General features: G+C 46.4%; 1 protein-coding gene across 1 annotated transcript; it reads left to right on the top strand.

The window, feature by feature from the left end:
* Nucleotides 1-6,644: 6,644 nt before the first annotated feature.
* Nucleotides 6,645-25,525, top strand: SIAH2 (siah E3 ubiquitin protein ligase 2). The gene is made up of 2 exons (NM_001207054.2): nt 6,645-7,591; nt 23,951-25,525. The coding sequence occupies exons 1-2, from the start codon at nt 7,151-7,153 to the stop codon at nt 24,506-24,508; spliced, it is 999 nt and encodes a 332-aa protein (NP_001193983.1). The 5' UTR covers nt 6,645-7,150; the 3' UTR covers nt 24,509-25,525.
* Nucleotides 25,526-25,944: the final 419 nt, after the last annotated feature.

Here is a 25,944-nt window from a genome sequence, read left to right on the forward strand (position 1 = left end):
CCATGAGATTTTCCAGGCAAGAGTACTGGAGTGGGTTGCCATTTCCTTCTCCCCCCAAAAACAAAACCACCTGCCAAACCCTAGTTCTGCCACGTACCAGCTTTATGACTAAGACACTGAAGATACTTTAGATCTTTACTAAACCTCCAAGATCTTTACTTTCTTCATTTATGAAATAGGATTATGGTACACGCCTCATAAGGTTATTATGAGGGTTAAACATTCTGTCCTTAGATGGGTGTGGCATGTACAGTAGCATCATGTACACAAGAATGAGCCACCACTAATATTATTCCCCTCTGAGCTACTAACTCCCCAAGAAGTCAAGCTTGGGTTGGATTTTACCCTTGGCATCCAAACATGACACTATTGACCAAAATAAATCTTTGCACCTGGTCAGCTGGCCAGTGACCATGACTACTTGGCTCACAACTCCACCCTCACCTCTGTCACAGGACTTAACTTCTGCTGGTCCCAGGAAGCCTCCCTCTGAGCACCAGGCCCCCCAGCCTGTCTATTTCCTTCTCCCGTAGGTCTCCAAGCTCTACACACACACGGCCTTTGAGTTACTCTTACTAGAATACCAATTTCAGCAAGACGTCTCCCAGACCCGAAGCCCTGATCAAAGCTCCTGGTCCTTCCCACGGTGGTACGGCAGTGCAGGGACCACCTTCTCCGGCTGACTGACTGATCCTTTATGGATCACTTATTTTGGAACTAACCCTACAGCTAAATAAATTACACACTAAAATAACCCTAGAAGGCAAAGACAACACTTTTTTAAAAAATTACACTTGTAACACATGAATAAATCCTCATTGCAAAAAAAAGGAGGGGGGGCAAGAGGAGGGAGAAGAGAGAAAGATAAGAAAGACAAAAGAAAAAAAGAAACTACAGAAATATAGAAAATACAAAGCATAGCTCCCCATACCCATACCCACTCTTCCATCATGGTCATCAGTTCACCGTCTCCTTCCAGACCTTTCTATGCCCTTTTGTATATATAAAGTATTCTTGTTTTGCTCAGTTCCTTTTACAGGGATCATTTGGGAGTTTCTTGGTTACAGTTTGCTTTTTCACATAGAAATTTATCTTAGAGATCTTTTCCAAATTTCAGAGATTCTGTAGGATGGCTTTACATAATTTGTTTTCCTGTTGATGGATATTGAAGTTGTTCCAAACTAAGTGATGATTTCACTGCAGCACATCTTTGGTCACATGTTAAAAACACAAATTTAAGTCAAAATAAAAACACGAATTCTAGATATCTTTTAGTATTTCATTAAAAAAATTTTTACAGCTGTGTATAATAATACATATAATAATCATAAAAATCCTATTCCTAGGTTTGTTTCTATATATCTGAGAAGCATCACAGTACACACAATTTAAGAGAAACAAGGTAGAGGGTCTGTATATTGCATTTCTTTTGACACACAAGCTTTTGGACCTTGGACAAGTGTATTAGTTATATACTGCTGCCGTATAATGAACTGCCCCAAACCTAGTGACTTAAAACTGGCATTGTTTTAAAACTGTCTCACAGTTTGCATGCATTAGCTCAGCTGGATCCTTTGGTTCAGGGTCTCACAAACGCAATCAAATTGTCAGCCAGGCCTGGAATCTTTGCTGGCTGTTGGCCAGAGACAGCAGTTCCTAGTGGTGTGAGGCTTTTCATAGTCATAGGGCTACTCGTAACATGGCAGCTGGCTTCACACACATAGAGGGCTCGGAGGGAGGAAGACAGAGAGAGCAAAACAGAAGTTGTAGTCTTTTGTAACCTAATCTCAGAAGAGGCATTCTATCACTTTGGCCACATCTATTCATTTAAAGGCGAGAGGGGATAAATTAGGAGTTTCGGATTAACAGATACACACTACTATATATAAAACAGATAACCAACAAATTCCTACTGTATAGCACAAGGAACTGTATTCAATACCTTGTAATAATCTATGATGCAAAAGAACCTGAAAGGAATGTATCAGTTTGTTGTATACCTGAAACTAACCCAACATTGTAAATCAACTGTATGTCAATTAAAAATAAATAAATAAGGTGAGTTAGCACATTTGGCTCTCATGATTACACTGAGGGCATATACCAGGAAGAGGGATCACCAGAGCCATCTTAAACGCTACTAATGACAAGTAACTTGGCTTCTCTGTACTTTAGTTTTGTCATCTGTAAACAGCTACCTTATAGGAAACATTATGAGAATTAAGAGAATTAAAATACATCAAGTGCAGAGAATAGTACCTGGTACACAATGAACACTAGAGAAATATGAACTAAGTATGGATACAAAAAATAATGCAAATGCATATACCTACTCCAAACAGTACTAAGTCTGGTGGTGGCTGTTTAGCCACTTCAGTTGTATCTGACACTTTTGTGACCCTATGGACTGTAGCCCACCAGGCTCTTCTGTCCAAGGGATTTCCAGGCTGGAGCCGGTTGCCATTTCTTTCTCCAAGGGATCTTCCCAACCCAGGGATCAAACCTGCATCTCTTCTGTCTCTTGCATTACCACTGCACCACTAGGGAAGCCCAAGTCTGTGGCAGTTGTTCAAGAAATACTTGCCTTAAATGACCCCTAGTTACTCAAAAGAAGCCTGAGCATATGGAAACTACCTCAGAAACAAAAGTACTTTCTAAAGGTAAAAGTACCTACCATAATTACCAGGGTGAGGGGTCACACAGTCACCTCCAAATTTCCCACTAGCTCTCCTCTTATCACAAATTTCCATGCAGCAAGCTCCAGTGCACTCCTGAGTCATCTCTATGTCTAAACAGAAAAGGCAGACCACACTTCCCTCTGAAAAGGCACACCATTTGCCTGATTGCAGAAGCTGCCTAATTAGCAAAACCACACAATTTGTAAGTTACAGAAAGAAGAGTGAGAGCGTGTCTACTTGACTGGGGCCTTTCTCACCATGCTCAGCAGTTTAAGTGCGATTTGTGGTCACCTGTGAGCTTTTACAAATAAGACCCACCCTGATAAATATATAGGGAAAAAATATATGGGGATAAATATATAGGGAAAAAAATAGGGAAAGATGGGTTACTCGGTCTACCCCTAATCTGTAAAGGGTAATACAGAGGGGGAGGTGGGTTAAGGAGTGTGCCCTGCTTCACACATGTCCCTTTTGTATAATCCAGGCCTCGGTGGGTGAGGGAAGGCAGCCAACCTGCCATCCAGCAGATGTGGTAAATGGGTCAGGAATCAGGTGATAACAAAAGGCTGGACTCCCCACTGCCCTCCCCAGGCCACAAAGCCCCTGGCAACAGCAGCAACTCCCAAGGGCAAGTAAACACAACTCCACTCAGCACACGTGGCCTCCTGAGAGGGCGCTCCAGCTCACAGCGCCCAGTGTGCAAAGGCCACCTGTATCTGATTCAAAAGCCCCAAGGAAGCAGGAAGAAGGAAGCAGGACCAGAAAGGCCAGCCTGGCAGCCTGGAGAGGGCACTGATGTAGGTTAGCCAGCAGGCCTGTCCACGCTCATGCTACTCACGCTCAGCAACTGCCTCAGCAATTTTTTTTTAATTACCCTGCTCAACTTATTCAGAAGTGCAATGATGTGGAGGAGGAAGCAACAAGAAATGTCTCCATATCATGGGAGGAGGCATCTGCCAGGGTTAAGAGTGGATAGATTAGTTGTTGTTGTGTGTGTTTTGTTTTTTTTTTTTAGAAAAATAAACCAGATCCTCTCTGCAGAAAATTGCTTTTCCCATCTGAAACCAAACTGCTTTTAGAACAACCAGGGCCTAGCTGGCTGGAATACTGAAAATTCATATCAACGTGGCAAGGGTGGGGACCTCGCTTCTCTGGTGAGAGGTAGGTAGTAAGACCTGAGAATGGGAGCCACCTGCACTGAGAGGTGGAGAATGAAAGCACATGTAATAAATTCCACTTGCTTGGGTTTTAAATTAAAAGTGGAAAACATTCTATTTTCTCCAATAAATGTGAAACTGGGTGTTTCTTTCTTTTTTTTCTATTGTCTCTATTGTGTTCTTTAGGCCATAAAAAGGTAAAAATGGAACAAACAATATGATTAAATTTTTCCTCTCATGACCAGCTAAGGAAAGAATTTAGGTGAAGTGTACTCACAAAATTCAGTACTCTATTAGAGGCTGTATAACTGTCTTCTGTGTTGAGTGTGCTAACTTTAACTCCTTAACCAAACTATAAGTAGTTTTTGTGGTATAATTGAAAGGGATATAGATTAGTACTTAACAAGAAAGGCCCTAGGACTTCCCTGGCGGTCCAATTCTTGGTAGAAGAGCTAAAATCCCACATGCATCAACAAAACCAAAACATAAAACAGAAGCAACATTGTAACAAATTCAATAAAGACTCAAAAACTGTCCAAGGTCAAAAAAACAAAAAGCTTAGGGAAAAAAGGACTCTGAAGCTTTTTCAACATGATCAGCTACGTGATCTTGAGCAAATTAAGTCTTTCTGTGTCTCAGTGTCCTTGACTATAAAATGGAAATGATAACATTAGTATCCATCCTGTAGGATTATTGCAGAGGCCTGAGAACCATCCATTCTTGGCACATAGTGGACATTTAATAAACATCAGTTATTATTATTATTATTTTTTTGTATTCCCAGAGTACTCTTCCAAAAACTCAGACTCAGCCACATTACTGTGCCTTTCAAAAACCTACAGAGACTGCCCCTTGTCACTGATGTAAAGGTCTTATCAGGCCAACTGAGGCTCCCATATACCACCCCTAGGCCCCCAAGTCCCAATACATTCTCTCAATGTGCTTTAGCTGCTGCTACAGTATCTTCACCACCACCCTTCACACACTCAACTATTTATCTGAAACTCTCTTTCATGAGCGTTTGCCTATTAGCATATTGTTCCCTTACTATTAGTAGACTAAACTAGAACCATTGTCAGAGTCCAACAGTGACTGCTGGTACATAATAAATGCTCAGGAAACATTTATTTAAGATTGAACAATGTTATCTATTAATTTTTTTCAAGATTTAGATCAAATGCAACAAAATCCTTGCATGTAATCTTTCTATATACCGTGTATAAGACTAAAGTTTCTTCTGGCTTCTAACAGTCTATTTTTTGGACAAATTTTATTCACTGATACTCATTAATATTACTAAATATTAATTAATTCTAATTAATATAATTAAATATATTTATATTTATAAATATAATTAAATATAATTCTAATTCTAATTAAATATTAATTAAATATTAAACATTGTTTAATAATATTAATGAGTATCAGTGAATAAAACTTCCCAAAAATTGACTATTAGAAGCCAGAAGAAACTTTAGTCTTATACACGGTATACAGAAAGATCCAGTACTCTTGCCTGGAAAATCCCATGGACGGAGGAGCCTGGTAGGCTGCAGTCCATGGGGTCGCTAAGACTCGGACACGACTGAGCGACTTCACTTTGACTTTTCACTTTCCTGCATTTGAGAAGGAAATGGCGACCCACTCCAGTATTCTTGCCTCGAGAATCCCAGGGACTGGGGAGCCTGGTGGGCTGCCGTCTATGGGGTCGCACAGAGTCGGACACGACTGAATCGAGTTAGCAGCAGCAGCAGCAATACTACTTTTTAAAAATAACTGCTAACGTTTAAACAGCTCTTATTATGGGCCAGGTTCTTGGCATATAACAAACTCATTTAATCCTCACTATCCCACCCATAAGATAGGTATTGTTTTTATTCCACTTTCTCAAATGAGGAAACTGAGACACAGAGAAAAGAACTTGTCCAAAGTCACACCGATGGTAAGCAGAGGCCCATTTTCCACCTAGTCCTTACCACTGCCTCTCCTACAAAGAATGACCTGAGTCCCAGCTACAAAGCTCATTGCCTCAATTCCAGTGTCAGTGGGTCAAAGTTGCAGAAAAGCAATTCAACTCCGTACATGTTAACTTGTGGCTCTCACTCCAGGGCTTCGGCTGAGCGTGTGGGACCAGGGCCCACATCCTGCCATCAAAGTCTTGGACTTCCGCGGGATCTCAAAGATAAAGATGCGTTGTACTGGAACATCATCCACTGCTTTCCCGGGGTTTCAGGACCCAAGCCACATTTCTGGCATTCTTAGATTCTGGCGATCTCCAACTCTCTTTAGTTAACTCTGTCCGTGAACTCCCTCCCTGGCCCTCTAGCAAGTCAGAGGCGCTCAACTCAATTCAGCGAAGGCTTTGGCAGGTCCAAAGGTGAAAGACTAGTTTACCTCCTCTCCGCCTGGGAAGAGCAGAACCAAAGAGTGGTTCAAACACATCCTTAATATCCCAGCACTAGGTCCTGCACCCGCTGCGGACCCATCCCGAGCCCCTTGCCCTGCTCCCGCCCAAAGCTCCGGGTCTAAGAGCCGCCCTGGACGCGGTCACGCCTCCCCCGCGCGCTGCTGACTCAACGCTGGGAAGAGAAACCTCTCGGTTTTTTCCGACCTGTCCCTGGGCACCCGCGTCCCGCCCCGCCCCGCCCACTATCCAAGCCCCCGCCCCGCCTAAAGTTATCCTTCGGCTTTCCGCCCGCGGAACGCGTTGGCGTGACTCCCCGGGGTGTGGCCAAAAAACTCAGGCGACGCCTTGCCGAAGGGCCGCCTCCTACGCGGCCCGGAAAAGGAGACCCCGCGCGGCGGCAGCGGCTAGCCGGGCATGCTCACTGGCGCGGGCAGGGCCCGCACCCCGGGCAGGAAGCGCCGGCGCTAGGCGGTCCCCAGCGCTGCCAGCTGGAGTCGGGCGGAGCCGGAGCTCCAGCTCCGGGTGGTTCTGCCAGTCCCCGCGCGCCCGGGCGGCCGCACACGTGTCCGAGCGTCACGTCCGCGCGCGCCCCCGGGGCTTGCGTCAGCGGCCGCTTCGGTAGCTGTTGGGCCGGGGTTCTGCGCACCGCTCGGCTTCGGGGCCGCGACGCCGCCGAGAGGAGGAGTTTGGGGGCGCGGAGGGGTGCTCCGAGCGCCGGGGACCGCAGAGATCGTCAGCGCGGTCCGGCCCCCCATCCTGCCCGGCGCCGATCGTCTCCGCTGCTCGGTCCCGGGCTGGGCGCGGTGGCGTTGCCCCGGAGCCCGCCGCCCGCGGGGCGCGCACCGCCTTGACCCCGGCGGCCCCGCGGCAGGCAGGCGCCCGCAGTTCCATGGTTGGTTCGGAGCGCAATGAGCCGCCCGTCCTCCACCGGCCCCAGCGCTAACAAACCCTGCAGCAAGCAGCCGCCGCCGCAGCCACAGCACGCTCCGTCCCCGGCTGCGCCCCCGGCCGCCGCCACCATCTCGGCTGCGGGCCCCGGCTCGTCCGCGGTGCCCGCCGCGGCGGCGGTGATCTCGGGCCCCGGCGGCGGCGGCGGCGGCGGCGGCGGCGGCGGCGGCGGGGCTGGCCCGGTGTCTCCGCAGCACCACGAGCTGACCTCGCTCTTCGAGTGCCCGGTTTGCTTTGACTATGTCCTGCCCCCCATCTTGCAGTGCCAGGCCGGGCACCTGGTGTGTAACCAATGCCGCCAGAAGTTGAGCTGCTGCCCGACGTGCCGGGGCGCCCTGACGCCCAGCATCAGGAACCTGGCTATGGAGAAGGTGGCCTCGGCAGTTCTGTTTCCCTGCAAGGTAAGCCCAGGTGCCAGCCACGCACCTCCGCCTGGCGACCTCCAGGGACTCCTGTGTCCCCAGCCCATTCGCGGGCGCTGAGACGCAGTGGGCTTCTCTCTTATTAACGGGGGCGGGGGGGGGGGAGTTTACACCGTGTTCGCCCTCCCCCATGCCACCTGTCCACTTTGGGAGCAGCTCTGGGCCGACTGCTGCCCGATCACTGACCCCAGCCTGATTGGCACGCGATCACGCTGTCCCCACCCGGAGCCTGCGTACTCTGCAGACGTGTACTCAGCCTGGGTAGAGCTGGGCCGCCGAAGGAAAACTTGGACCCAGAAGCTGACTATCTGTGGGGGACAGAGGAGAGGGGAAAGGAGCGAATTAAACGCACCCTTCGCCAGCGCTGGGCTTGGAAGGACTGGTAGTGGATTCCTCCTGTCCCCCGCGTCTGCCTTCTGCGCACCCCTGACACGTGGGAGCCCTCGGGAGTGTAGCTAAAAAAAAAAAAAAAGGCGCCTACAGCCTGTTTTCCTCCAACAACAAGAAAACCTTGTAAGCCACGCCTTTCCCTCTCCTAGCCTTCCAAAGACTGAGGAGTTCTGTTATTTTACTAAGTGGGGTGAAAACAAGAGTTGATGGGGAATTTAACTGGAAGGGCAAGCAGGAGCTGTTGTTACAGTTCTTTAAAGCCCACCACTTTGTTTTTTGTTTAGTTAAAAAATTATTAGTGCCCTTGCAAAAAAAAAAAAAAGGCACATCACTGAGACAAGTGAAAGACCCAAACGTCTCTCCTCCTTTCCCACCGATGTTAGGTTTAGTATGCATCTGCACGGGGTTTTTTCTAACCATGTATAAATACACTCTCCGCAGCTGAATATGGAATGGTAGATGTTAATGTCAGGAAGGTTTATACATGCACACATAAGTTTTTCTCCAAAAATGGCTTCTGCAGCTTGCTGACTTAGGTTCGTTTCATGACACATATTTTTATATGTCTGCAGGCTATCTCTATCTCACTGTATTTTAAATGGCTGCATAATTTTCCGTTGTGCGGTCATACTGTAACATCAGTTTACATCTTTTGGGTAAAAATCTTCAGGAGCAGTTTCAGGAGCAGATAGAAACATATCTATATTACCGCATTATAACCTAGACTTTTACCATACAGTTCATTTTTTAAACTTAGAAATAATGTCATTAATATTTTTGGAGTTTTTTTGGTAAAGCGCCTCATGGGCCATTTAGGCTCTCTTGCATTGATTTCTCTTTGCTGCTGCTTACTTTTATAGGGAAAGGGCTTATTTTTAAATTAAAAATAATCCACCAGAGAACTGAAGCTTGGGACGCATGTCAGTAAAATGAGTGATTTAATTTGGTCTGTGTCCTGCCACAAATAGGGCTTAAAATAGCATATTCAAATAAGCATTTGAACTTGTGTTTGAGCTATGGGTTTTCAGTCAACCTTCAAATTATCATGCTTTGGACCACTCCTCATGCAGTGCTTACTAATGCACCCAGCTCAGAAGTAGTTTGTCATAAAATTTACACAAAAGAGTTTCAAAATTTTCTTAGGGTCATGAACAAGGTGGCAGCCTGGTGATCAAGGGAAGATTTGGTGATTGGTGACATAAGAGTGGATATTTGAGGTTTGAGATATTTTGTGGAAGCTGGGTGAGTAGGTGGGGGATGCCCCACAGGGTTTCTGGGGAGCCATCTTCTCAGCCCTTCACTTTCCCCTAGGCCTTTAGTGGCAAACAGAAGAAATGATTTCAGATAAATAACATTTTACAAATGAGCATTTGATATCAGTCAGCTATCCCTATCTGCCTGACAATGCAGGAGATGCGGGTTCGATCCCTGGGTGGGGAACATCCCCTGGAGAAGGGAATGGCTACCCACTCCAGTATTCTTGCCTGGGGAAATCCCATGGACAGAGGAGCCTGGCGGGCTACAGTCCATGGGGTCACAAGAGTCGGACACAACTTAGCGACTGAACAGGCTATCCCTAATTTATTTTTTAAAGCAGTATCATAAGAGCATTATGTTGCTTGCTCCTTAGAGAATGGGGGCAGTTATAGCATGCTATATGAAGTGTGAAGTTTCACTTTCAGAATCCAGAATTCTTGTTCCTACTGAAGTATATATTCTTTCCTAATGTGATATGTCTTGAAGAAGAGGTCTCTTGGGAATCAAGGGTATCCAGTGTTTCTGTATATGTCACTGATTTTTAAAAAGGTCCCATTCTGTAAGACTGCGGCTGGACAAAGCCATTGCTTTGCGAGCTGAAATTAAACAAGGTCAGCCATCCCCCTATAGACCAGGAACCCAGCTTAGAAAGTGACCTTGGCGGGGGGAGGTCACTTTCTGTAAATACATATATGTGAGATTTATAAAGCTGGAATATGCACACCTCAACTTTGATTGATCAGTAATCCAGACTATTGACAGGGGAGCTCAACCAGTTAGTCTGGATAAATCAAACTTGGATGGATACAGAGACGCAGCAAGCAACTGAAATAATATTCGTTGGGAAGGCTGAGAGCAATAGGGAGTAGTAAGGCCTGTGGCAAACTCCAACACAATGGTCTGCTTGGCCAGCCCTGTGCTTCACACTTGCTCCTGGAAGTCATAGGGACTGCCTTGTCCCCACTTGCTCTGAGTCTCTCATGGACTGGCTCATGGGAGAAAACCCGTGTTGGGTAAAATACCAGAAGCCAGCTCTCAAGAGTTGCTTGGTGCTGCCATTGTTTGCCTGAGAGACTGCCTCTGAGAGTCTGATGTTCTCATCTGTAATGAGGGGATTGGACTGTTCAACTTCTAAGGACCTGTAGCTTACTAGAACTCCATGAAAAGAAGGGAGGCTCTGTGGAATGCTTGTTTAGGCCCTCTGCATGCCAGCTCCTTTGTGTGGGTTATCTTTTATGAGTCTGCCTTTCTTATTCTCAGATGAGGAAACATGCGCCTATAGAGAGGTTAAGAGTTAAGTGACTTGAGATCACACGGTGGACCAGTCCATAAACCTTCAACCTGAAGGCACACATCCTTTGATTTGGAGTCTGAGGTTATATTCGGAGGCTCCAGATCACAACCTGAGGTTGACACCAGTAACAAAATCATCCAACTGGATGAGGTCACCAGATGGACACATCCCAGTGAGACAACATAGCTGCTGACTATAAAGTTTATTGGGAGGAATTTTGTAGGGCTTGGGGGGTGGGAAGATCAAAGGGTGAGGGGGAATAGCTTATGCATCCAGTATATGGGGGGATTTCAGTCCAGCTCTCAGAGAAGACAATGGCAACCCACTCCAGTACTCTTGCCTGGAAAACCCCATGGACAGAGGAACCTGATGGGCTGCAGTCCATGGGGTTGCGAAGAGTCGGACACGACTGATCGACTTCACTTTCACTTTTCACTTTCATGCATTGGAGAAGGAAATGACAACCCACTCCAGTGTTCTTGCCTGGAGAATCCCAGGGACAGGGGAGCCAGGTGGACTGCCATCTGTGGGGTCGCACAGAGTCGGAGATAACTGAAGCGACTTAGCAGCAGCAGCAGCAGCAATCCAGCTCTGAATTGCTCATGCTTCTATTGGCCCCAAAGTGGAAAGAAAGTGAAGTCACTCAGTTGTGTCCAACTCTTTGTGGCCCCGTGGACTGTAGGCCACCAGGCTTCTCTGTCCATGGGATTCTCCAGGCAAGAATACTGGAGTAGGTTGCCGTTTCCTTCTCCAGGGGATCTTCCCAACCCAGGGATCAAACCTGGGTCTCCCGCATTCCAGGCAGACGCTTTACCCTCTGAACCAGGGTATGAGTCACCAAAAAGGGACGGGGTCACATAATTAAAGGCTAGAGTCCTGCCAGCACCTGTGACAGAGGGCACCACATGCACTGTTAGCTCAGATCTCCTTTTAAAAAAGGATCTCTATCAGAGTATGGCTCTCTGCCACCCGGGGTATTTTTAGTCCATTCTATGACTTGTGCCATGCCTGAGAAGTTTTGACATCCTGTCCCCTTATCACAAACCCACCATCATCTCTGGAGAGTGTGGATGCAGGGGGAGAAGTGAAGGCTGACAAATTGGGGCCCCCCACTCCACAGTGTGTTTTAATATCAGCCAACTATTTCTCTCCAAAACCATGAGAAATGCTAAAACACACTCCAGCCCTCTTTCACTATCAGACATTTTCTTTCCACTTTTTCTTCGGGGCTTCCTTGGCGGCTCAGACGGTAAAAGAATCTGTCTGAAATGCAGAAGACCCAGGTTCGATCCCTGGGTCAGAAAGATACCCTGAAGAAGGAAATGGCTACCAGCTCCAGGATTCTTGCCTGGAGAATTCCCCTGGCAGCTACAATCCATGGGGTCGCAAAGAGTTATTTCTCTCCAAAACCATAGGAAATACTAATACACACCCCAGCCCTCTTACACTATGAGACATTTTCTTTCCACTTTTTCTTTGGTTTCTGTAGAAGTTTCTAGCAGCATTATCTCCAAATACTTAGAAAGCCTCGTCAGATACTTCTTCTCTGTAGTTGGATTGTGCCAGTGTTGTTTGTATTCTTTAAAAAAAAAACACAGGGACTTCTGCGATGGTCCAGTGGTTTAGACTTTGTCCTCCAGGGTAGGGGGTGTGGGTTCAATCCCTGGTTGGGCAGCTAAAATCCTACATGCCTTTGGCCAAAAAACAAACATTAAAAGAAAAGAAAAGACAATATTGTGACAAATTCAGTAAAGACTTTAAAATGGTCCACATTAAAAAAAAAAAATCTTAAAGTCAGATCAGATAATCCAGTTAGAAGTTAAAATGTGTGGACTGATCTAGTCCAGTGGGGAGAAATGCTAAACACCAGTAGGGACAGGTAATGCAAGGGAGAGGGGCATCTGCCATGTGACCTTAGGCTTCAAGCAACGGCAGGAGCAGTGGAGGTGGTTGGGAGTTGGACAACTTTTGCTCAACTCTGGCTGATTGGCCAGGATGGGAATGTGATTGCAGCCATGCCAGATCTTTGTTTTTTTTTTTTTTTTCAAGAAAATTCAGAAATCTGCATTTTTAAAATGTTAAATATCTCGATTTTTTTTTTTTTTTAAACATTGTCCAAATTCAGATTTAAAGCTAGCACTTGCAGGCCAAACCAACCGTGTCTATAGACCAAACTCCAACTTCTGACCTGGTTCTCTTTCAGAAAACATCCACTGAGCCTGGAAGTTCTCATTTGACTCTGAGAACATATGAACTCTGGAATTCTGATAGGTCCCGACTGTTACAGCTTACTGCCTTTTCATCTTTGTTTTGCTGAGAGAAAATGCCAACATTCTGGCCTTTGGAAGACCTGAACTATTGTCCTATTGACTAGATGTTTGACACTTTGTTCAAGTCAGTCTATTTCTTTGCACCTGAATGTCTTAAGAGCTGGACAAGATGACTATACCAAGGATCTTCTTCTGCCTAAAATTCTGGAATCTAGTGAGCTGTTCAAGAGAAGAGGCACTAGTCCGGAGACAGAACTGGGTTCTCATCCTGGCTTTCTGTGATCTCAGTCCTGTCACTAGCTCCTTAGATCTGTTTGTTCATTAATTAAAAAGAACAGAGATAACCTTGAGCTGGTGGGTGCTCTCAGGTCAGATTAGCAATGCTGGCGAGGACTTCTTTGTCACCAAAACAGATGGAAGGTGGGTGGGATCAGAGCAGTTGCTAGGTGATGGGTGATCAGTCACCTAACAGTCTGAGGGGATAAGCCAATTTGCCAAAACCATTTCAGGGATCTCTTCCGAACCTCAAAAATTCCCCTAAGACAAAATCAGTTACTTTGGAAGTTATCCCTTCTGTCCTCACTCCTGGCTGAAGTTGACTGGGTTGGCCCATAGAAGCTTGTGCTGGCAAGCACTGGGGTCCACATGTGTTTCTGGTGAGGCTCAAGATTTTCCAGAAGACAACAGACAGCTTTTGAGTGTAAAATCAAGAACAGAAGCACTAGAATGCATGAAAAGAGTACTTGGAAGTTTAATGATGATTCTACACAGAGTTGGCCAAAGATTTTTCACAGGTCACCAAGTCCTGGAACTAGAGTAAATCATTGCTAAAGATTGATCTTGGGTACAGCCAGAGTGGACAAAAGCCAAAAGGCACAGCAGGTCTGACCTATAGAGTCCCCAGCTTAGGATGGATTAGAATTGCCCTTTTTGTTTTTTTCTTGGAAGCCCTATATAAAGTGCTGTATACACATGACCATAGGAAGACCTCAATGTAAAATATCTTTATTGTCCAACTTGTGCATCTGACAAAATTTGTGAACAGTGGCGTTTCTCATTCACACCCGTAAGGTCCTCATTCTTTGAAAAGGGCACACAGTAGGTATACATGTGCCAGAGTGAATGCCAGCATTCACCTGAGTATACTTTCTAAAGCTCATGAGAGATGCTGAAAATTCCCTAGCAGAATTGCATCAACTTTGCCCCACACATCCATTCTCCATTTGTTTCTTAAAAACTGCGAAATTGACATTCTTATTGCCAGTTGGGTAAAAGTTGTAATCATTTTTATACTGTATAGTGTCCGTGAGATAAAAGGTCACCCCCTTTCCTAGTTTTTAGCTGTCGAGATGAATGGAAGGTATTAAATGTGTGGGCCTGGGCCCTATTTCAAAACTTTGAATTAATGGAGGTGGTGTCTTTGGGTCTTTCCTTCTCCCACTCCTCCCCTTCATCTCTTAACTCTGGTAGTTTTGAAGGCAGGCCCTACTTGAGCCTCCTGGTCCCAATCCTATCTGTCTTTACTGGTTGGTGACCTCTCCAAGCCTCAGTGGCTTTTTGCTAAAATGGGATGATGACTGTGGTAGTAATTCATGCAAAGTGCCCAGCACAAAGTAAAAACTAAATAAATGTGCACAGTTAGAAACTAACAGAAAGCAAATGATTGGAGTCTGAGGTCAGGTCCAGTTGCTCAGTCATGTCTGACTCTTTGTGACCCCCTGGACTATACAGTCCATGGAATTCTCCAGTAGTAGGAGCAGAGGAGTCTGGAGGCCTCCCTCAGTTGTGGTATCAGAGCTGTATTAAGGAGGATGAGCAGGGTGTCCACAAGAAAGGAAGGGATGGAATATCCCGATGGGGCTTGTGGGAGGCCAGTGCTTGTAGAAAACATTGTTTACCTGGTCCAAGCTGGGTACATTATCTCGTGTTATCCTCCTAATTACTTTGTAAAGGAAACAGAACATGGTTAACATCCCCCCTAAGAAATTTGCTCAAAATTTGTAAGTTTGAGGACTTCCCTGGTGGTCCACTGGTTAAAACACTGAGCTTCCACTTCAGGGGATGTGGGTTTGATCCATGGTCTGGGAATTAAGATTCCCACATGCTGAGCAGAAACCCCAGAAGGTGCCTTGTAATTATACACACAGTGTCTTTTCTGCTACCCCTCTGCCTGGCTGAGGTGATCTCCTTCCCATTCCAGGCTCACACAGTAGCTTCTGGAGGGATGGCAGTGGTACCCCTGAAGCTGCTAGGTGTAATAAGGATGCCTAGTTAAATTTTAACAGATAAATAACTGCCTGGAACGTTCTAGGCTGCTTATAATAAATAACTGCCTGGAACATTCTAGGCTGCTTGTATTTTTATTTGCTTAATCTGGCAGCCCTACCACTTAAGCTTTCTTGTGAATTCAGTTGTATCCTTTGAGAAATAAAGCGTCCAGAGAGGTGGAGCAGCGTTTGAAAGGTGGGCAGGGCAGTGAATGTGATCTCGCAGATGGGAAGCTGGCAGGAAGAAGGGTGTTGAGAAAGGCTGGACAAGGTCCATAAAGCCTCTCACTCCAGCTCCTGCTTTTGTTTGCTTCAGCAGAGATTCTGAAGAGACCTCACGAAACTGGTTCTCCAAGTCCACGGAGGGTATTGCCTGCTAGCTCGATCTATGGTCAGATGAGAGGTATACTCGGTCAAAAGTCAACTTTTGTTTAACACTTCCAAGATTAAAAAGAAACCCCTGCCATCCCAAGGAGTCTTTGTATGCACACACACATGCACACTTGGACACACACACCTCCCCAAAAGCAGGATGTTCTCAGATGACTGCGATAATAAGAGGTCGGATTCTCCCGCCAAGTCACCTTCAGTAAGAAAGCCCTGCCACGTGGGGTTTGTTGACTTTTTCTTAGGCAAAAAGGAGAATTTTTAAGCCCAAGGTTTTCATGAGCATTGCCTTCTCCGGAAGGAAGTTTATAAAGTTCAGTGTCAGTCTTTGCTTAGCCTCACCACTGTTCGACAGTTCGGGGACTGAGTGACACTGTCTTCTCATACTATCATCTGTGAAACTAAGACTGCACTCTGATAATTCTGCCGAGGTGAGGAGTGTACTATTTAAGTGAAAATCCGCTGAGGTTCTTAGAGGAAAGATGCTAGACAAACAGATGCAGGGTGAGCATTATAATGAAGTCACAAAAAGAGATGTCATTTCTCCTGCTCCTCAAGTCTGAACTTTTCCACTGGTAATAACAGTCAAGGACTGATTATTTGGCAGGTAGTTTTATAGACCCACTCAGAGGTGACAGGGTAGGCAGGCTCAACCAAGGTCACACAAGACACTGGTTACTTGAGTTCCAATCACAGCCACTCTACCAGTGGTTGCAAAGACACCGTAGGCAAAAGTGACATACAGCCATCAGAATGACAACAGCATCCTGTTTCCCCATCTAGGTAAGGTTTCAGAAAAGCTAGAAACACCCCCGTCGAAATAGTTTATATAAATAAAGTATGTGAAATGCCTTGGTCAAAAATTACAGAAGTCATTCAACCCAGAATGAATGAAGTCTAAAATATGCATTTTTTTCTTACATGGTCTCAAGATCTATTGAATTATTTTTTAATTCTAAGTTCCACAGTAAGACTTAATTAAAGAAACATGGTGGAGAGAAATCATCTTTTGCAGATAAACCTAATATTTATTCATCTACCAACAAATAGTGGGTGAACAGGAAGCAGGCAATACATCAGTAAGTCAATAAGCAAAATTAACAGACCCATAAATTAATTGGAAAATAATGTGGGATCATTCAGTGATATTTTGGGGGGAAGATAAAAAAAATTTTAGTCACAAAAGAGCTAGCTTTGATTGCTAGAAGTCCTGTTAGAAAGTGGTAAAATTGGACTTCCCTGGATGGAGGAGCCTGGTGGGCTGCAGTCCATGGGGTTGCTAATAGTCGGACACAACTGAGCAACTTCACTTTCACTTTTCACTGTCATGCACTGGAGAAGGAGATGGCAACCCACTCCAGTGTTCTTGCCTGGAGAATCCCAGGGACGGTGGAGCCTTGTGGGCTGCCATCTGTGGGTTCGCACAGAGTCAGACACGACTGAAGTGACTTGGCAGCGGCAGCAGCTGGTCCAGTGGTTGAGAATCCACCTGCCAACGCAGGGGACGCCGGCGGGTTCGATCCCTGGTCCGGGAAGATGCCACATGCCACGGAACGGCTAAGCTCATGTACCTCGGCTCCTGAGCCCACGAGCCACGACTACTGAAGCCTGTGTGCCCTGGAGCCCGTGAGCCACAAGAAGAGAAGGCACTGCAGTGAGAAGCCTGTGAACCACAACAAAGAGCAGCCGCCGCTCTCCACGAGAGTAAGCTCACACGCAGCAACAAAGACCCAGCGCAGCCGTAAATAAAAATTTTTAAATGTTAAAGAAAATGGTAACATTTAAGTGTAACTGCTGGTTAAGATATAAGTTTTACCACTATATGGGTCTAGACTAGGTTTAGCTGCAGCTCCCACTTGATCAAGTCTAAACAATGTTGAGAAACAGAGACTTCAACCAATAGCCTTTTATCGTCTGCTGATCATACCTGTTATACTGTCAGGATCCATCCTTCCCACTGAACTAACTCTGATTCCATTCATGGGGTCACTTCCCCAGTGCTAAAAGGGGTTTCCCTGTTTATGAAAGAGGTGCAGGTATGTTTCATACCTGGAGCTCCTCTTCCAGATGTGGTCTGGAAGCAAACAGGAGTTTCCCTTGGAGCACTGAGGGTGGTGGATCAGGAACCTGGAAACCATCGTCCAGGGCCATCGATCTGTCAGGTGCCCACAAACCTCTGGAAGGATCCGAGGAGCAACAGAGAAGGCTCTCTTTTCTTTGAGGGGGGAGGGGGTCAAAAAAGTGTTGGTAATTATAACAATTGATGTCTTCACTGCCACATTTTGTTGGTTCACTAAAATGAGTCCCAAGAGCTTCTAACAAAAGATAAACTATTAGTTTAGTTGCATTTACATGCAAGTATGTAGTTAAAAGTATATTTTCTTTGAAAAAGGAAAAACTATCACAATAATCATTCAGATCTGCAAAAAGAATCTCTACCCCCAGAAGGATGAATATGCTTAGTCTCTGGGGCTTTTTGTTAATATTTGTTTTTATTTATTTGGCTGTGCTGGGTTTTAGTTGTGGCACACGGGATCTTAGTTCCCTGACCAGGGATCAAATCCAGGCCCCCTGCACTGGGAGGTGCAAAGTCTTAGCCACTGGACCACTAGGAAAGTCCCTCTGGATTGTTTTATATGATTTCAGATTTACATGACACTTGCAATGTTAGTACAAATTCCCATATGGCCTTTATCCACATTCACCAGTTACCTCCTTTTTGCCCACTTGCTTTACTGTTTGTGCTCTCTCCATTCATATATATATATATATTACATGGAAACTGCAGACACCCTGTCCTTTTATCCCTAAGTACTTCCCTGTGTTTCTCCTCTAAAATCAAGGACATTTTCTTATGTAATTATGGTACAGTTATCAAAATCAGGAAATGTGATACAGTGTAGATATTCTTATGTAATCCAGAGTCCATATTCAAATTTCAGCGGTTGCCCCAGTAATGCCCTTTGTAGCAGTTTTGGTTTCCCAGTCCAGGGTCAGACGTTTGGTCATCCGTGTGCATTCTGTGATGCTTACAGCTTATTTAGATGGAAAGGAAGTGCAGTTTGCTTTGGCTTACCCCAAGACAAGGTCATTTCCTGGCTCTAATTCAGACGTTTATAAGCATCAGCAACAAGTATCTACTATGTTTTGCTTTTCTTGAGATGTTGTCATTTGAGGTACTGGCAGATAGTCTGCTAATACACTTCACCGTTTCCTAGGAGGTAAGCAGGTGGAGGCAAGGCGGTTACCTCACAGTCCCCAGAGGGACCTGGTTGGTTCCCAGTGCCTCCAGTGTCGTAGACTGTTGATTGTTGAGAGTTCAGCAAATCGTCCTTAAATTGCCTGGACTCAGATTTAATTAAATAGGTGAAAAAACTTGTTCTAAACCAGTCATGGAATCCACGACCTTCACTAGCACCCAGGCTAAGAATTCCGTTTATATACTTATTCCTTAAACAAATATAATATGCCTGTGTTTCTTGAATAAATACCAGGTGTCTAGTGTTTGACTATGTTTCTGACGTACCTTGTCACGTGTATTTGTGTGTCAAGGGGTCTCTGTGCCAAAAAGGAGAAACCCTTGTCTAAATTCCAGCTTAAATAAAACCACCTTCAAACCCCATGTCCAGGGAAAGAATTGGCACTATTTACTGCTTTCTGCAAAGACATCAGAATGAGGCACCAGGGTCCTCTGTCGCCTTTTCAGAGCAGCAGAATGTGTTTGCACAAGACTTTTGAGCCGTCGCAACGTGAAAAATTTCTAAAGGAAAAGTCAGAAGTGTTATTTCAACATTGCTTTGCTGGGCCATCTCTCCCCCTGCCGTGCATTCTTCTTTAGCTTTGGGCTTGTGTGTGTGGTCGAGCAGCCCCTGGCCCCCAGCTTAAAGAGGGGTTTACTTAAAGCAAATCCCACCTCGAGCCCCACCCCCCAGGGGAGATGAGCAGATATTTCCTGAGGGGGAAATCTCATTTATAACCGCAGATGTGTCCCAGGCTGCAGGCAGCCGTCTGCAAAGCAGCCCAGGTGCTTTATCTCAGAGACAAGTGTGTGCCTTGAAGAACCGGTCGTCTCAAGAAAAACGGGCATCCTTTGAACCCTCCCACCGGGTGGGCAGGCCCTGGCCAGAGCGAGAGGAGGGAAACCTCAGGACTTTCTTGCCAGATGCCAGAGAAGGCGAGGAGGGCCTAATTACTGGTTACTTGTTTGTGATCTGCTGCTGCCTCAGTCCTTGGGGATAGCCGCGTTTGGGGCTGTTTTTCTCCTTGCAAACCAGGGAGAAGTTATATTTGAACCAGTTTCCAGAAACAGCATATCTGTGGACCCTGGGTTTTGTGTATGTTGGGTGGTAGGCTGGGAGGGCTTGGGTGGGGAGATCAAGGCCAATTTCTTTTTCCGCAAAAGATTGGTTCTTTGACTCCTAAGCTGCTGTGTTCAGAGAAAGAGCCACAGAGGATCCAGAAACTCAAGGCTCTGACCCTGGTGTGGCCATGGATGACCACATGGCTGGGATGAGTCATTCTGTAAAACGGGTGGAACCAGTGCCCCAGCCTCCATCCATGCTGCTCAAGCCATTGAGGTCTAGCTGTGTGTTGTGGCTGGATTATTTCCTGAAGTGCCTCAGGTGGCACCCGCTGGGCAGGGCAGTGACCAGCCGGACCAGCTTCCTGCTGTGGCCCCTCCTCACGCCTGGGAGTGTGCCTGCCCAGCCGGGTTGTGTCACTCACTGAAATCAGGGGCTCTCAACTCGGGTGATTTTGCCACCCAGGAGACATGTGGCCATGCCTAGTGACATTTCTGGTGGTCACCACATTGAGCGAGGGGGACTCTCCTGGCATCTTCAAGGCCAGGGATGCCACTAAACACCCTCCAGCGCACAGCACAGCCCCCAAACCAAGACGCATTTGCTCTTCGTCAGTAGTGCTGCTGCAGAGAAACCCTGGAAATGAACTAAACTGTCAACGTCCTGGACGGAACCTGGACCCGCCTGCTCATTAGGTTTTGTCCCCAATACATGCTCCGCTCACCCCGCGCTAGAACCAGATGGAACTATTCCTTCCACAATCTGCCTCCTCCCCCGTGAGGCTTCCCATACCCCCCTTCGTCAACGTGTCTCCACTTTGAAATCACCTGTCACCCCTGTCCCCCTTCTTCCTTTGCATAGGTACCTGTATTTCTGATGTGTTCGAGCTGTTTATTGTTGCATGGTATAGCCCCTCTGACAGCAGACGCCACAGGGGCGGGATCTGCGCCACAGAGGGTGGCAGCCCTTAGAAACCCTTGGCGCTTATCAAGAAGACACAAGCCCAGGGACCCATGCAATTTGGGTTTGCTCCTCAGAGGCCCCTAAACCGTTCTACAGGCTGCCTCAGGAGATTTGCAGACCCCAAAGGCAGCCCTCTGATCCCTGCAGGAGCACTGCTAATGTAATGACAAGAGCATCATTCCAGAACAATGGCGAGACTGTCACAAGTGTCAGATGTGGCGCGAGAGTGCATGTGTTTGTGTGCGTGTGAGTGCACACATGTTTAAAGTCCAGATCTTTTCTTTTTAGAGACCACCATCTTTAATTTGGTCGTCCTAACAGTGGCGCCAGTGGTCATGAAGACACGCCCTCACCCATGATGGAAAAGAGAAGGAATAGATTGGCATTAAAGTTCAGCTTGTTCAGAAAAAGCAGAATAAGCACGTAACACTTTAAATTTTTATTTACTTAAGTTAATAGAGGCAGCAGTAAGATTTTTTCTCACAAGGTCACTGTCCACACAGATGCTAAGTAATGCCTGGTCTATTTGTGTATTTTGGGGAGGTCCCCTGTTCTCTATATTTGGGTGGAAGGAAAAGTATGTGACTTGTAAGGCAAACCAATAATTCAGAATATAAATATTCCTACCTGAGTTACACAAGAAAAAGTTCTCAAATGATTGCTTGGTGATAAATATTTGTTATACATTTGGTGAACCTGGTGAACCTGGAGTAGTTTGGGGCTTTGGGCTGGGGAAGGAGGCAGGTGGTACTTTTTCTGTACATTCTAAGCCAGAGTTCTTCTCGTTCCTGGAATTATTCCTGGGCGACTGTGGTAAACAGCCCCTTCTGAAAGGTCTTCAGATCCAAATATTGAGGGTTTGTTTCAGCCAGGAAATTGGCCAGGTTCTGGGTTAATTTTTGCTATTTTTATTGTGTTGGATGTGTGTTTTTAAATGCTTGGCAGAAGTGTCTCACCCATCACTCACAGAAGAGTTTCAGAAGGCTCTGCATTCTGAGCCTCACCCTGGATTTAAGACAAAGTTAATAGAGATTTGGTTTATTTAGGGCCTTACACTGCTAGGAACACAAACTATAAATATATCTGGATAAGTAAATTTGTTCCTTCTTCTTGATTAAGTTTTATACCCATGCTTTTAAAATTAGTCCATGGTTTTCAAAGATGAATAAGCAGTTCCTACAGGCAAAGTATTAATAAATAACAGTGAACTATTTCTGCCAATTTCTACTGAAGACCATTATAATTCACGTTAGGTATGGAGGAGGAAGGAGCTGCATGTCTCTCTCTAAGCCACCTTCTTCTTCCTTATTAGGGGAGACTCATCTCCCTAAGGGTGGTGGCGGCCTTCTCTCCTCCGTATCTGCTTCTCAGTGACTGCAGTTTAGTGTCTTGTAAGGAGAAGACGTTCAGGGCCTGCTTACTGCTAGTGATTTAATTCAGCTGCAAAGATCAGAATTTGACCTATCTTTAAAATTTAAAAGGGTTTATTCCTTAAGGACGGGTAGGGAGAAGCAGAAACAGCTGTGGGGTTCAGTTTTGTGTTTTCAGCCTTGGACACGGCATCTTAGAAAAATGAAGCAGAGGAAGTCCCTGGTGGTCCAGTGGTTAGGACTCGGGGCTTTCACCACTGTGGCCCTGGGTTCAATCCCAGGTGAGGGGACGAAGATCCTGCAAGTCGCCAGTGGGACCAAAAAGAAAATTGATGTGGCCCTGCCATCATTTGATGTCTTCGTGTCTCAACACGGGGTGGGGGAATCCAAGTGCAGGAACCCAAATGGCGTACCTGCCACTCTGGGCTCGGGGAGGAAGCTGACTTCTGGTTTCACCTGAAGAGGTCATTCAGGTTTCCTTATTCTTGACAAAACTACAGCATAGTCCTCTGAGCAAGTGTCTACTGGTGGACTCACTCTCCATCTGGTGTCTGGGAGTTAGCAGGGTCATTCTCATGAAGTTTGGGTACAGAAGTCTTAATTCCTGTGGTGTGGTCTTTTCTCGCGATAGATGTGATTTATCCATCAGGAATGTGCAGGGAGAAAAAGGTTTTGTTCCCTCCCTATTAAGGCAGCGTTTGAAAGACAGACTGTGTCAGGAAACCCGCCTAGGACAAGTACCCACTCTAGCACCCACTCTAGTTCCCCTTCCTCCTGGGCCTGTCAGGAGGACCTGACCACCTGGTCACGAGGAGGTGAGCACAGGGGCCTGAGGAAGGGGTCTGAGGCAAGTCCAGCGGACTTTGAGAGGAGACTGAGGCCCTTCTCACTCTAAGCTCCACTGGCTGGAACCAAACTGAAAAGCAGTCTCCTGAGTTTCTGAATGTGCTTTCTTTTCCTAAAAAATGTATGTCCAAAGCCCACCCTTGGGGCGAGGGGTAAAAGGTGAAGGTGAGGTCACGGTTCTAGCAATGTGAGGGGTCTCCAGCCCTCTTCTGCACTGGGCTGGTCACTCCACCAGCAAGAGCAGGGGCCACAGGGCAGCTTTCCCACAGCCCACCTGCCGCTCACAGTTGGAGCCAGGAAGCAGTGGACGGGGCCAATGGGGGAATTACACCATCTGCAAGACTGTCAGTGAAAACTAGTCCAAAGACGACGTTCATCCTGGTCCTACCCCTTAGCAATTCTGTAGTGCTAGTGGTAAAGAACCCGCCTGCCAATGCAGGAGATGCGGATTCCATCCCTTGGTTCCATTCCTTGGTTGGGAAGATCCCCTGAAGGCGGGCATGGCAACCCACTCCAGTATTCTTGCCTGGAAAATCCCATGGACAGAGGAGCCTGGAGGGCTACAGTCCATGAGGTCACAAAGAATCGAGCATGATTCAAGTGACTTAGCACTCAATGCACACAAGCAATTCTAAATTCTTTTTAAAAATCTTTAAATTCACAGAAAATAAGGGGAAAGCCAGGTTTTCTAGGGCTGGCTCCACAATTTTGTTTGAAAAATTTGTAAGAGTACTTCAGTTCTCATGTTTTCAACAATGTTGGAACAGGGGCGGGAATGCAGCTCATTCCTGGCCAGGATGGGCCCCTGATCTTATGCATGGCAGTGCAGAGGATGAATAGGCACTGAGATGTTTCAGTCTGCAATATTTAACTCACCTGGAACGAAAGTAGTTGAAACAAAAATGCAGTTTGAGTCTGGAAAACCTGAGGTTTGCAGCCTCAGAGGTGGAGGAAGCCCCCAGTGTCTCACTGTGCTGCTTTCTGTCCCTGCAGTATGCGACCACGGGCTGTTCCCTGACCCTGCACCACACCGAGAAGCCGGAGCATGAAGACATCTGTGAATACCGTCCCTACTCTTGCCCTTGTCCCGGTGCTTCCTGCAAGTGGCAGGGGTCCCTGGAAGCCGTGATGTCCCATCTCATGCACGCCCACAAGAGCATCACCACCCTTCAGGGAGAGGACATCGTCTTCCTGGCCACAGACATTAACCTGCCAGGAGCTGTGGACTGGGTGATGATGCAGTCGTGTTTCGGCCATCACTTCATGCTGGTGCTGGAGAAACAAGAGAAGTATGAGGGCCACCAGCAGTTCTTCGCCATCGTCCTGCTCATCGGCACTCGCAAGCAGGCGGAGAACTTCGCCTACAGACTGGAACTGAATGGAAACCGGAGGAGACTGACCTGGGAGGCCACGCCCCGGTCCATCCATGATGGTGTGTCCGCAGCCATCATGAACAGCGACTGCCTGGTGTTCGACACAGCCATAGCGCATCTTTTTGCAGATAATGGGAACCTTGGCATCAATGTGACTATTTCTACATGTTGTCCGTGACGCACCGACATGATTTGGGCGTGGCGCTTTCTGGTTAATAAAGGTTTTTATAGGTGTTTTATTCACAGTGTCTTCACAAGTCAGGACCCACAGTTTCCCCGTGTCCTGTCTGAACAGCAGCTTCCCATCTGGCACTGGCCCAACGAAGTTCATTAAACCGGGACAGAGGAGGTTGGCCAGTTAGTCGTTTGGAGGCCATCCTATGATCGGAAATCAACTTGATTATTAAATTTTACTTCCTTCCTGAACAGCACCTGACAGGTTGCTCGGGCTCCTCTAAGACCAGGATGTTTGTTAGGAATTGGAGGCTCCTTCCTGCCTCCCTGTATTGGTCCCTCCAAGTTGACGAAAGCACAGTGACTGTCAGCAGAGTCCTTAACTTTGCTTTTACCTTGTGTTTAAGGAGGTAGGAATTGTTTTACTACATTTTAAACAGTGTTTCTCAAACCGATGGCTAACCAGTGTGCACAGAATCAATGGCGTGCTTATCTGAAACATGCAATTTCGGGAGCCTGCGAATTTAACAATCTCATCAGGGGATGCTTTCCAACAGTAAAGTTTGAGAACTACTGGGTAAATTGTGGGAAAGGGTCCAGATTTTAAAGGTGCTTTCCGATTACCCTCTACTGATTTGTCTGTCTTTCTACTATTTCATCCACACACACCCCCACTCCCAGATTAAAACAAGAACCACAGCTCCCCACAAACAGTCTTGAGATCTAGTCACTCTCTTGTGTTTGGGAGGGACTGCCTAGGAAAGCAGAAAGGGTAGCCATTGATAGCTCTCACGTAGTTAGTTTTTGCTCATCACTAGTACAAATGACCTGTTTACACCTGGCTTCCCTCAGAGGCCCTCCTTAACTTAGATGGTGGGAAAGACTAGATCAGTAGAGTTGGAAAAGCTTTATAACCAGTGTCATATGCTTGCTATTTAAAGGTATGTGTTGGGTTTGGTTTGTTGGGTTTTTTTTTTCCACATTCACTTTAGTTTTTTAATAAATATTTTTCAAAAATGAATATTCTGCTTCATCTTGAGTGGAATGATGCATACTTATTGGGTATCTACTGTGTGCAGGTGCCATGAAGCTTCACCCCTTTACCCCTAGCACCCCCTTGGAGCTTTCACCGTTTCTCTGTGAAGAAACAGGCATTTGTCCAAGACCACAGCACAGATCGCTGGCACCACTGGGGTCTGAACTCACTTCTCTCAACTACAAAGTGTCATGGGTGTGGTATGTCTCCTCCTTGGAGTGGTTCTTTCTGTCTGACAGTGCCAGGGCTTGTGGACAGAGAATACTTTTCCTGGTTTACAGAATCAGAAGGAAGAGGTTTGGCTGTGATGTCCGGAGCACTGGGTTTGAGCCAAGGTGACCCACTACCTTGATCCCAACCCTGAACTCTCAAAGCAGTTCACAGTTTTAGCCCCGAATACCGGG

This window comes from Bos taurus, chromosome 1 (genome assembly GCF_002263795.3).
Source record: "Bos taurus isolate L1 Dominette 01449 registration number 42190680 breed Hereford chromosome 1, ARS-UCD2.0, whole genome shotgun sequence".
Classification (NCBI taxonomy): domain Eukaryota; kingdom Metazoa; phylum Chordata; class Mammalia; order Artiodactyla; family Bovidae; genus Bos; species Bos taurus.